General features: G+C 39.3%; 1 protein-coding gene across 1 annotated transcript; it reads right to left on the bottom strand.

Annotated features, from left to right (window-relative positions):
* Positions 1-2,640: 2,640 nt before the first annotated feature.
* On the bottom strand, positions 2,641-6,392 carry LOC146969139 (uncharacterized). Its single transcript, XM_085759354.1, has 7 exons — positions 6,179-6,392; positions 5,823-6,021; positions 5,679-5,724; positions 5,431-5,522; positions 3,594-3,704; positions 2,913-3,189; positions 2,641-2,841 (listed from the first exon to the last, which is right to left on the bottom strand). Exons 1-7 carry the CDS (start codon positions 6,279-6,281, stop codon positions 2,641-2,643), a joined length of 1,029 nt encoding a protein of 342 aa, XP_085615480.1. The 5' UTR covers positions 6,282-6,392.
* Positions 6,393-12,619: the final 6,227 nt, after the last annotated feature.

Below are 12,619 nucleotides of genomic sequence, written 5' to 3'. Positions count from 1 at the left end.
TCCTGTCTGACCAGCAGAGGGATGAAACCAATAGTCTTGCCTTGTCATGGGACCTACCTTCTGTAACTACATCAAATCGGAAATGGCTGTTCCAGCAAATGATGCGGCACGCAGTGAGATTACATTTAATATTGAACCCACTTTATTATGTAGGCCTATTTGTGTTATAATACATTTTTATATAATAAAATCTTCATTTTAAGTATTATTATGTGTTATGAAGTGTCACATGTAATTAGAACCCCTTTCTCCCTCCCTAGGTGATTGGACGAAGAACGAAGCAAATAAAACAAATCAGAAAAGGTCTCAAGGACACCAAGGTCTGGCCATTGCTTCACGAGAAGCCAGAGACAGCTGGGGTTCTATTTCCTCGATATGATACTGCTCTGCTTACTTCCGAGGTAAACACTGCCCAATATTGCAATATTTACTTTTACTTTCTGAGCTTATGTTCATACAATTACATCAAAAAGTACAGGCCACATGATTTGGAGAATATTTTGCATGTTGGCTTCAGCTGGAAAGATCAATAAATTCTCCCTTGGTCAGTACCTAATTTGTCAATGACATCAATGACATTATACATATATTTTCAACATTGTGAATGATATTTAAAAAAGTACATTGTGTTTGTATTACTAATATTTACAGCCCTCCTATTTAGCAGAAAACTATAATTATAGGTTATGAATCCATTACGGCATTGCAGCACAGTGGTGCAGTGGTTAACACTGTCGCCTCACAACAAGAGGGTTCAAGCCCACCGGCCGGCTGGGGCCCTTCTGTGTGGAATTTGCATGTTCTCCCTGTGCATGTGTGGGTTCTATCTGGGTACTCCGGCTTCCTCCCACAGACCACAGACATGCAGGTTAATTGGTGACTCTAAATTGCCCATAGGTGTGAATGAGAGTGTTAATGGTTGTCTGTCAACATATGTTAGCCTGCGATAGACTGGCGACCTGTCCAGGGTGTACCCAAGTCAGCTGAGATAGGCTCCAGCTCACCCATGACTCTAGAGCAGGATAAGCGGTATAGAAAATGAATGAATCACACCATAGCATATATGAATAATTGGTAATTATCTACAGTATGTTTTCATTTATACAATTAAACAATGTAGGATTTAAGAGTTGCACAATGCTACTACAAAAGGGAAACGCTAGAAACTTGTCATATTTAAAGTGTGTTATTTGCTTATCCCATTAGGCTATCTTGCGTAACGTTGTATGGCCAGGTGAGGGCAGCGACGACGAAGAAGACGATTACCCACTGACCATCCAGAAACGGACACTGGGATTTCTGAAGAAGTTCATTGAGACCGGTAAGTTTGAGATGATGCTGATAATTGTGATGGTAATGATAAATTATTATCATAACAAATGTTTGTGGCAGAAAAAAAAGTATTTTCATTAACCTATAGATATGATTATCGCATCAATTGTAGCTCATGTTTAAAAACACACACTGATTTTAATGCATCTCTGAATCCGTTGTTGCTATTTTCTTTTCTTTTTTTTGTCTTCTAATGCAGCTTCTCCATCACACCTAAGTCAGCTCACAAAATTCTGGATCGGGTGGGAAATCCCTGGTGGAGAAATGAATGTCAAAGTTGTGAAAGCCGAGTTCCTGAGGTCTTCAACATGTTTTGCAACATTGAGTGTTCCTGGGCACTTCCTCAACTTCGAAGACTTTTCAAAGCATGTAGAGAGCTGCATTGCAACATATGTTACAGGCTTTGGTCTTGTGTAGACAGCTAGGGCAGTAAGTTTCTATGTTCTAAGTTGGTTTATTATGTAGCAGCTTTTCTAAAATGTTACCTTGGTGGATGCAAATGAAGCATGCTACTGTGAATTATTATTAAAACCAAGGTGAAAGATTGTTAATTTTTTTTCCTAACAATTTTGTGTTGTCTTTATCACTCTCAAATTCAGAAAATACTGTTATAACTTGTTTTTAATAAAACAGCTTTTCTGATATGTGAAGTTTGTAGATACAAATGAAACATGCTACTGTGAATGAGTAAAACCAAGGTGAAAGATCTTGTTTAATATGTTTTTTTTCCTAACAATTTTGTGTTCTGTCTATCACTCTCAAATTCAGAAAATTCTGTTCTAAGTTGTTTTTTATGTAACAGCTTTTCTGATGTGTGAAGTTTGTAGATGCAAATGAAACATGCTACTGTGAATGAGTAAAACCAAGGTGAAAGATCTTGTTTAATGGGTTTTTTCCTAACAATTTGGTGTTCTGTCTTTATCACTCTCAAATTCAGAAAATACTGTTCTAAGTTGTTGTTTATGTAACAGCTTTTCTGATATGTGAAGTTTATAGATGCAAATGAAACATGCTACTGTGAATGAATAAAAACAAGGTGAAAGAACTTGTTTAATGTTTTTTTTTCATCACATATGTTTTGTATTCTCTTTTTTATAAATCACTCTCAAATTAAGAAAATACGGTCTCACGTGGGTGAGAGCCTCAACATTTGTCCCTTTATTCTATTATTTTATTCCATCTTTATGTAATATGTAGACACATACTATCCCAGGTTTTTTTTTTTTTTTTTGGCGTTGGAATTATTTGGTTACAACATTGGGAAACAACAACCAAACATTTTCCTCCCTGCATTGTCTCAACCTTTCCTTATGGTTCCTGTTGTAATTCAAGGACGCTCTCTACATAGTTGACAACTGCAGTATATATGTCCGCCCCAAAACACAAGGAAGGCGCAGTTGGATTGAACAGTTCATCCAGTCTTTCCCGTTCTGGCATACCCAAGGGACATGCCAGTTCAGGCACCTGCACTCCAGTGTCTGTCATTGCCAGGTCTGGAAGATGGGGCACCTAAAACGTTACAAAAATTGTTAGAGCTATTGTCCACAACATTGGCAAATCATTTTTTTCCCCCCCTTTACCTCAACATTGTCAGGTGGGCTGATAGGGTCCTGAACCATCCCAATTTCCCACAGCTGGTTAGGACTGAGGTTTCTCTCTGTTCGGATTGAGTGGTTATTCCACCCATCTGTGAAGGCCTCCAGATCCTGCTGAATGCGGGGCAAAAAGACGTACTGGGCACAGAAAAGGTGCGTGCAGTTGGTTGGGTCCAGCAGGCCATCCTCCTCAAGAGTGTGGAGCAGATCATAATAAATGCTTGACACGCCGTTCCAAACATCGCGCCACAAGCGCTCGATCCTGGCAGAAAATAAAAGATTAAAAATGTGCAGTCTATACCATAACACCTTTAGGTTGCAGTTTATTAAATGATACAAATAACATTTAGGTTGTTGGATTCAGCAGGGACTTTTAAATCACAGTATGTTGATGCCAATTTGATATTGAAATTCTGTAATTATTACCTGATTGTTTATTTTATTATTGTAATTCTTGTAAGGCAAGGCAGGGCAATTTTAATTTTATAGCCTGTTTTTTTATAAACAGTTTGTCTCCAAGAGCTTCACACAGTATCATGAAAGCATCCTCAACCAGGATGGACAGATCTGATATAGATGTTACATGTACAAATAATAATAATAGAAATAGACAGAACTTATAAGCACACACTACATACATAGATACATAGATAGTGTACATATTACCTTTGGTTATGTACGCTTTTACCAGAGATGAAGCTTCCCCTGCCACAGCCCCGAACTTCATACATGATTCTTGCAATGTCCACGTTCTCAACACCCTGGTCTCCTCTGACCCTGGAAAATGTAGAGTCATACAGAGACAATAACAATATAAACAATTTACCAATACATTTTCCTTGTCATGGCTACTCTTGCACTCAAAAAGGTTTTAAATAATAATAAACATACATCTGAGTACTCATCCGAGTCTACAAATCACTAAATATGCCGAGAACTGTCAGGCTGGTGGACACAAAAATGCAGCAGCACACTGGGATGAGGCCGTACTCTCAAGGTCTTTTACAGTCCAGGGTCCACAAACCAGGCAGGCAGATATCAGGCTTCAGTAGCCTACCAAATCGCTAAGGAAAACTCAGGAACCAGGAAATCAGAAATAAGTTCATACACAAGGAACAATTGGAAAAGAACACTAGGACACTGCTCACAAGGAAGACGAACTGGGAACAGAAGGAAGGCACAGCTTAAAAACACAAGAGGGCGGGGAGACAACCAGGCACGGGTTGAACAGGTGAGGGTAACTACCAAAGGCCGGAAAAGGAACAAAGGGACAAACAGACAAGGCAGGTGAGAACAAGACTATCAAACTAAAACTGGAAATGAACACATAACACACAACTTGATGCTCAAACCCTGACAGTGGAGATGTTTCCAGGTTCAACAAAAAGGTTTTGAATTTATTTACATAAACAGAAATATTCTCTGTGGTGGACTTCAAACAAAGAGGAAATAAAGGCTTAATTTAGTGGTTGGCAAAACAGTTTTACTCCTCACTCCTTCAACACAAAAGGCAGACAAAGGAAAACCAACACTATCTAATCATAGGAGGAGGATGGCCTGAGTAGGAGCAGGGAGCTGAGCAGCAAAGAATAGACAGACAAAAAAAGAGATATTCAATGTATAGGTCCAGGTTGTACAGGAAATTATGTGCTCCCAGTTACCGCAGTGAAGATAGTTTTAAGTTGGATATTTGACAGACATTCGCTCCTTCTCAATACATTAAAAATTCATATAAAATATAAGATGTGTTTAAATGCAATAAAAACAGGTGTGTGTCATAGAGGAGGCTTAGCTCTACCATCCTGTGTTGATTTTGAGACAACAGGTCACATGAATTTCTAATATATTTTATACTGTAAATATGAGCATTATAGCTCAATAACTTCCAGGTCATGTTGGCTCAAAATCAACACAGGACAGAAGATCTAAGTCTCCTCTATGACACCCACCTGTTTTTATTGCATTTAAACACATTTACTATTTTATATGAATGTTTAATATATTTTATACTGTAAATATGAGCATTATAGATCAATAACTCCCAGGTCATGTGACCTGTTGACTCAAAATCAACACAGGATGGTAGAGCTAAGCCTCCTCTATGACACACACCTGTTTTTATTGCATTTGAACACATTTAATATTTTATATGAATTTTTAATGTATTGAGAAGGAGCGAATGTCTGTCAAATATCCAACTTAAAACTAACTTCACTGCGGTCTCCCAGTTCTATATTTTTTGTTGTAAATCCACAACAGGTTTCATAATCTGCTAATCCCGGAAGGGACACTAGTTGGAAAGGATTTAGTTAATACACTTAGATGCTTATATTATAAGACTGAAACATCCTTGAATAGCACATCACTGTAAAGACAAACATATCATACTGTGATTATGTCAGTGGGTCAACAATTTTGTAAAGGAAACTTTAAATTTCTTTTCTCTAAAAATCCAATGTAAACATATAAACAGCACAACACAGAACAAGACATAATATGTTACCTGGATGGAAAGCCATGTGTCTCTACAGCCTGAAGGAAGAAATCTTTGGCTGTTGCTGCCTTGTTGTTGTTGGCAGCGTGCAGGTACATGATCTTTGTGAGCATTTGGAAAACATAAACACCAGAGAAACACATTATTTAACATGAACTATAACAAAATGATATTAAATGAATTAAATACTGTTCCACATGTGATGTTAGACTTGACAAAATTACACTGAATGTTATATTACACACTATAACACTGACCTTTCTTGAAAAGCCATCTATTCCACCAAACATTACCACACCATATCTGTTGAATAAAAATGTATCAATTATTTAATACAGCTACACTGTGGTTAATTCCACCAGTAGATTCCAGAAATCTGGTGTTCTTTGCTGTCAATTTACCTGATCAACTTGTGGTTGGTATCTATATGTACAAGTGACAGAGGAGCTGCAACATTGTAGGTTCTTCTCACAACACATCCGAGGCTTGTCATTCTCTGTAGTATTCCTAGACTATCAACACGGTGCATCGAATCCCACACTCTTGACCACTGAACTCTGTGGCCTAAAGCCCTAAGGCGGCCCTTTACCATTCTGTGACCTATAGGAAGATAAGTTAAAACAAATTTTATTTAGCTATGATGACATTGTTATGACAATGCCATTTCAAAGGTTACTGCTATGGCACAATTTGTTTTAGTACTATGGACAAGTGCATGATATAATTAAAAGAAAATCTTTCTATAAAATGCACCAACCCAAATTCGGGGAGTCTTGCTTGATGGCAGAGACCAAGCTGTCAAGTTCATCATCTGTCATGTTACTGTAGCCATCCCTTTTTGAGAGGCCCCACTGTCGCATTCTGCGTTTCAGTGTGCTCACTGATACGCCCACCAGTTTCGAAATGCAGGGGACAGAGAGGTCAAGTTCTATCAAATGCTGGAGGTGGTCTGTGGAAATAACCAACTTTGGACGCCCCCTTTCTCCAGCAGTCCTGTCCACTACAACTGTTGTTCTTCTCCCATCTAATTCAGTCCTGATGAGGGTGTGCAGCTGGAAAAGCCCTCCAAGTACCTAAAAGAAAGTTTTCAGTTGTCACTGCAGTCAATTGGCCTTCAAAGTGGTGTAACATTAAATCCAAGAATACAGTATTTATTTATCATTGGCATCAAACTTCTGTCTGTGGACTGACTGAAACATGTGAACAAGATACATAAATGTCGGAATTGGCTGTAAATATTACATCAACCTTTGGTCAACACAAATTTTTTAATAAAATAATGTATTTTATCAATTCATAACCTTCACACTAGAGCACAACAGGTGCTCTAGTGCTCTGCATCTGTGTGAAAGAATGAGTATAAACTTTCTCATCTTACATACTGACTTTGCAGCTCACACCTCTCTCAGGTGTGTTGCACTTAATGTGGTCTTTTTAGATGTGGAAACTGTTGTTTTTTTGTATTGTCTATGTGCTGTCTACTGTCTATTTGTGTATCACTGTTGTATAGTAGTTTGTCGTCTGCGTTTTCTTGTCTGTTTGTTATATGTTCATGTTGGGACTGCAGATGGAAATTAGCTATAAGCTAAATCTGGTGCAACCATCTTCTCATTTTCTGTAAATTATTAATGTCATTGCACAATGTCCCCTAAATAAACTAATAATAATATTGCACACAACATACACTTAAAAGTAGCACATTAAATTTATCTATGACTGTAACAATAATTTACTACAGTTATTACAATGTTACAGCAATATTTCTGATATGTTAGAGTGATGGGGTGTGTGGCAACCATTAGCTAAAATAACAAATAAGACTCTTCAAAGTCAAGTCAAAGTCAGCTTTATTGTCAATCAAATATGTTCAGTGTATAAATATATAAGACTGAAAGAGTCCAGAGTTTGCGTGCGCGGGGCAGAGGGTTGTCAGTGCAGGCAGAGATGTGAGCTTCCTGACGGCCTGGTGGATGAAGCTGTCCTATGGCTGGGATCACCGACAATGCAGAGGGCTTCATGGCTGAGCCAAGTGTTGTAAATGTCCTGAGTAGAGAGGTGCATTGTGATCTTCTCAGCTGCTCTCACTATCCTGGAGGTTTTGCGGCAGGCCGTGAAGCAGGCACTGAGCACACAGTGATGCAGCTGGTCACGATACTTTTGATTTGACATACGAGTCCTTAGTGTCCAGGTGTGTGAGGGCTGAGTGGAGGGCAGTGGAAATGGCATCATCAGTTGAGCAGTTGGACGATATGGAAACTGGAAGGGGTCCAGGGAGGAGGGAGGGGCGGACCTGTGTTGCATGACTAGCTGTTCAAAGCACTTCCATGAGGGTAAGCGCCACCGATGGGTAGTTGTTGAAGCAGGAGTGTGATGACTTCTTGGGGACTTTACTGTTTTGAAGTCTTTTCAACAGTTGTAGCTTCTTTTGTACATTTAACCAGTTTGTTTCTATGTTTGTTCCTCTCTCTAATTCTCACTGCCAGAAGTCTCATTTAAAGGTACATTGTGTAGGAATTCCTCCCATCTAGCATTGCGGTTGATAGAATTTGATAGAACTTGACCTCTCTGTCCCCTGCATTTCGAAACTGGTGGGCGTATCAGTGAGCACACTGAAACGCAGAATGCGACAGTGGGGCCTCTCAAAAAGGGATGGCTACAGTAAAATGACAGATGATGAACTTGACAGCTTGGTCTCTGCCATCAAGCAAGACTCCCCGAATTTGGGTTGGTGCATTTTATAGAAAGATTTTCTTTTAATTATATCATGCACTTGTCCATAGTACTAAAACAAATTGTGCCATAGCAGTAACCTTTGAAATGGCATTGTCATAACAATGTCATCATAGCTAAATAAAATTTGTTTTAACTTATCTTCCTATAGGTCACAGAATGGTAAAGGGCCGCCTTAGGGCTTTAGGCCACAGAGTTCAGTGGTCAAGAGTGTGGGATTCGATGCACTGTGTTGATAGTCTAGGAATACTACAGAGAATGACAAGCCTCGGATGTGTTGTGAGAAGAACCTACAATGTTGCAGCTCCTCTGTCACTTGTACATATAGATACCAACCACAAGTTGATCAGGTAAATTGACAGCAAAGAACACCAGATTTCTGGAATCTACTGGTGGAATTAACCACAGTGTAGCTGTATTAAATAATTGATACATTTTTATTTAACAGATATGGTGTGGTAATGTTTGGTGGAATAGATGGCTTTTCAAGAAAGGTCAGTGTTAGAACCAAATAATCGATTTTCGTGACTAGATAACAGGAGAAGTTACACAATGTACCTTTAAAGGTGTGCAGTCTATGGCTCTATGGCTCTAACCTATCTATGAAATAATCTCTTACATGCTTAGAAATTAAAACAGAAGTAACCGGTCCGGTGGTTTTGGCTAACTTCTTGTCAGCCGATGGAGTTAGCAGTCTCTGCCCTCGTCCCTATGTCACCACATTCAGGCGCATCCCTTGGCTGAACACACAGAGAGGACTGCCCCTTTATGCCGTTCTCTCTCCTCATTGGATAAAGGTTGTAGGATACAAGGAAAGTTTTCTCCTGGGCTCAGAGCAGAGTGACTGACAGACCCGTGTTTCAGACCAAACACTCTATAGAAGTGATTGCTGACGGAAGATATAACTATTTAAGACTTATATTAACACAAACATTCCGCTTACTTCTGCTTTAACAATTAGTAATGAGGGTCTAAGGGCAGAGGATGTTGTTATGATGCTATGTAAAGCCCTTTGAGATGCCTCCTTAGTGGGGTCTGAAAAAATCATATTGAGCTCTGGTAGCTGATTTCACAATGTGATGAATCATTTTCCAGGACATTTGACTTTTTTTTTCTCAATTTCCATGTGTTTTCCATGACTGGAAAATCGGCCAACCACTTCCCAGGTTTTCCAGGACACATGGGAACCCTGTAGAAGAATATATAGGAATAAAACTATGTAAATAAAATCGCAACGGATGCCACATGTGGCCTGATGAGAACAATGGCTGACTAATCAGATCAAAGTACTAGATTTGCAAAATTTATTTATTTATGTATTTTTTAATAAAACACATAGGGTGTTAATTAAAAGTCAGGAAAAAACATAACTTTGAGGTGAAATGTTTGGGGTGTATATACTATGTTTCTAAGACGTTTCCAGGCCTGGAAAATTGCATTTTCAATTTCCATGACTTTACATGTTTTTTCAAAACCTAGGAACCCTGAAGAATAACCAAGCCACATGGCACCAACACCATTTAACTTACCTCCTGTGTGAATTCAATGTGAGTAGACAGTGACATCATTAGAGTCATCTCACTGGTGCAGATGAAGTCCAGGTAGTCCAGGTCCAAGGGCAGCCGCTGCACTGCCTGCTCCAACCTGGAATGCAGTCGCTCTAGAATATGCCTGCCCAGCTGCCATAGAGGAATTGAAGAGGTTATCATTTTTACCTCCCCCATAAGCAAATGTGTAATACTTTCGTGCAAATTATGAACTCCAAAAATAGACAGATATCATAAAACCTAAACATTAGCAACACCAAATAGAATCATGTGGAAGTATCCATCACAAAAGGTATGGTGTCAGGTAGTGATAACAGTCTAATCTAACTCTGCTTCAAATCTAAATCTTTCTGTCATTTTGAGACCAAAGAAAGAAAGAAAGAAAAAGAAACCCTCTAGATGCCAAATATCCTTATTAGCCTAAATAGATGCCAGATAAAAATCAACATCTATTCAACGACACTGGACATACAGAGGGTTAAAAAATAAATCAAACACATAAATAGAAAAAATAATAGTCAATACACTTTTGTCATTGCATCATTACATTGATGCGATCGTTCAATTGATCAACTAGTAAAGCTTACATTCTAAATCTATGTTCCACACAGCCGGAAGACAAAGTGAAGGATTTTTGTTACTGTAGGCCTATGTTTACGACACGTAAAAGATTCAAACTTCACAAGAAGGGTATTTACTGGCGTGTTTTATGTCGTAGAACAAAACTTGAAATCTGCTTTTGTTAACCACAGGCCTAATTTGAGTTTTAAAAAAATAATAAAAAAATCCCATATAAACATAGTTTTAGAAGAAGGACCCGGAAGTGCTAAAAGCGCTAACGGAGTTACAGGTTTACAACCACAACACCTAAACAACTTGTTGTTTACAACTATTTCCGGGTAGAAAATGAGAACAATAGTGACGGTTTCGCTATAATTTTCATGTCACTATCTCCGTTTAGACTAATCTGATGTTTGTAAGTTCATAAAACCAATGATTGGACAAACATTACTGTGTGCATGTTTTTGTAATTAGTCATGGTTATCATAGATTAACTCAGTGACTCAATAAACGGTACATGAAAAAATATTTTCACCAGCGGATATCTTAGTTCCAACATGACTGAGCTAACTGGAGTAGTTTCATGTCGTGTCCCACAACGGGAGGGTTTTAACCATGGATGTATTATATTGGTTTTAAAGAGGAACTAAACCCCTAAACCACTTTTTTCTGCTGAAAACAAATGTATTTGGGTATAAGGTAGTGTTGTCAGTTGATTCTGGTCCAACTTTTGACATTTTTGTCAAAATATTTCAATTTGGTGTAGCCTATTTTGTAGTAAAAATGTAGAGTGATTGCCCTCTATGGGTTGAAACACGGCTATTACAATCAAATTTTTCTATTGGCTGAGATGGAGGCAGATGACGTTTTGGAGGCAGCTTTCGTCACTGGCCACCAGCTCCCCGGCCAATCAGCACCGGCTGCTGCCTGCCGCTAACGGTTGCTAGGCACTCTAGCTGCTCTGCTGCGGCTAACGGCTGCTAACAGCTGCCTGAATGGGAATCGTTATTGCGGCCGGCGCTAACGAGCCGTTAACGAGCTAACGAGCCGGCGGATCAGCTGTAGATGCTGTGTCACGGCTCCGGCGTCCTCTCCTAGTAGTGTCCACGCTACTAGTGCTGTTAGAGTCGCTCGTTAGTAGCTCGTTAGCGCTAGCAGAAGTGTCGATGTGTGTTTATTACTTTTTTTTCTCTTTTGTGTGATTTCGCGGGTGTGAATGGGGCGCAGGGGGGAGGGGGGATCGGAGAGTGCTCCTGGAGTCCCGCCCATAATCAAGGCATTTTTTGAATTTCAAGCTTAGAGCACGTCATCCAAAACTGAGGGGTTAGTTCCCCTTTAACAGCTAACGTCCTGATGTTAGCTTAACTACCGTTAGCTTAGCTACCGTTAGCTGTCCCTGTCAGCTGCAGCCTCTGATGCTTTCTAGACACTGTGATTCCCCCAAACTGAATAAATACCACACAAAGCAACACAAAACACACACACAGAAATAGTAATGTTTCTTCAATCATTTCAGATTTGTCTAAACGGTGATAGGGCGTGAAAAATATGATATAGCTAAACTCTCGTTCGTTACTGCTGTTCTCATTCAAATTACGTGCTGGTTTTCTACCCGGAAGTAAGTAAACAACAAGGCGATTCGGTCTATATCGCGAAATGCCCGGCCCAATACCTACTAACTTACCTGAGCAGGACCGTTTGGCTCCATGCTGCTTTTCCTCCCTCAGAGTCGGTGCCAGTGTGTGTGCTATCAGAGCCAGTCTATTGATATATTAGAAATTCTCGCTATGGAACTATTATGATGTGTGCCCACTGAAGTAAGCGCTCAAATCGCGGCTGCTCTTTCATTGGATGGTAGGTTGGCACATGGGTGGGCACCGGGTTGATTGGCAAGTCAGCAAGCAACGTGCTGATTGGCTATTCATTCAGCTGTCAAAACAGGGTCAAAATTCGTACTTGTAACTTGAGTTTTGTAAACTTGTAACTTCAGGGTCGCACTTGAAGGTGGGAAATTTGTGTGTCCGTCGGATTTAGTTTTACACATGCACAAAATATTCCCACAGATACAAATATGTTTTACACATGCACAAACTATTTTTACAACTTCAAAACTTTGTTACACATGCACAAAATCGTTTTACAACTTCAAAACTTTGTTACACATGCACAAAATCTTTTTACAACTTCAAAACTTTGTTACACTTGCACATAATCTTTTATACACCTTCAAAACTGTGTTACACACGCACAAAGTGTTTTTACACGGGCACAAAATATTTTTACAACCACAAGACTTTATTACACATTTGAACATCATTGTACAAGTACAGAATCTTTATGACCCTTATTTGATCCCATAC

This window comes from Trachurus japonicus, chromosome 18, assembly GCF_045865225.1.
Source record: "Trachurus japonicus isolate A0001 chromosome 18, Traja_1.0".
Classification (NCBI taxonomy): domain Eukaryota; kingdom Metazoa; phylum Chordata; class Actinopteri; order Carangiformes; family Carangidae; genus Trachurus; species Trachurus japonicus.
The sequence above is the reverse complement of the archived record's forward strand: the minus strand, read 5'-3'. Positions and strand labels throughout refer to the sequence as shown.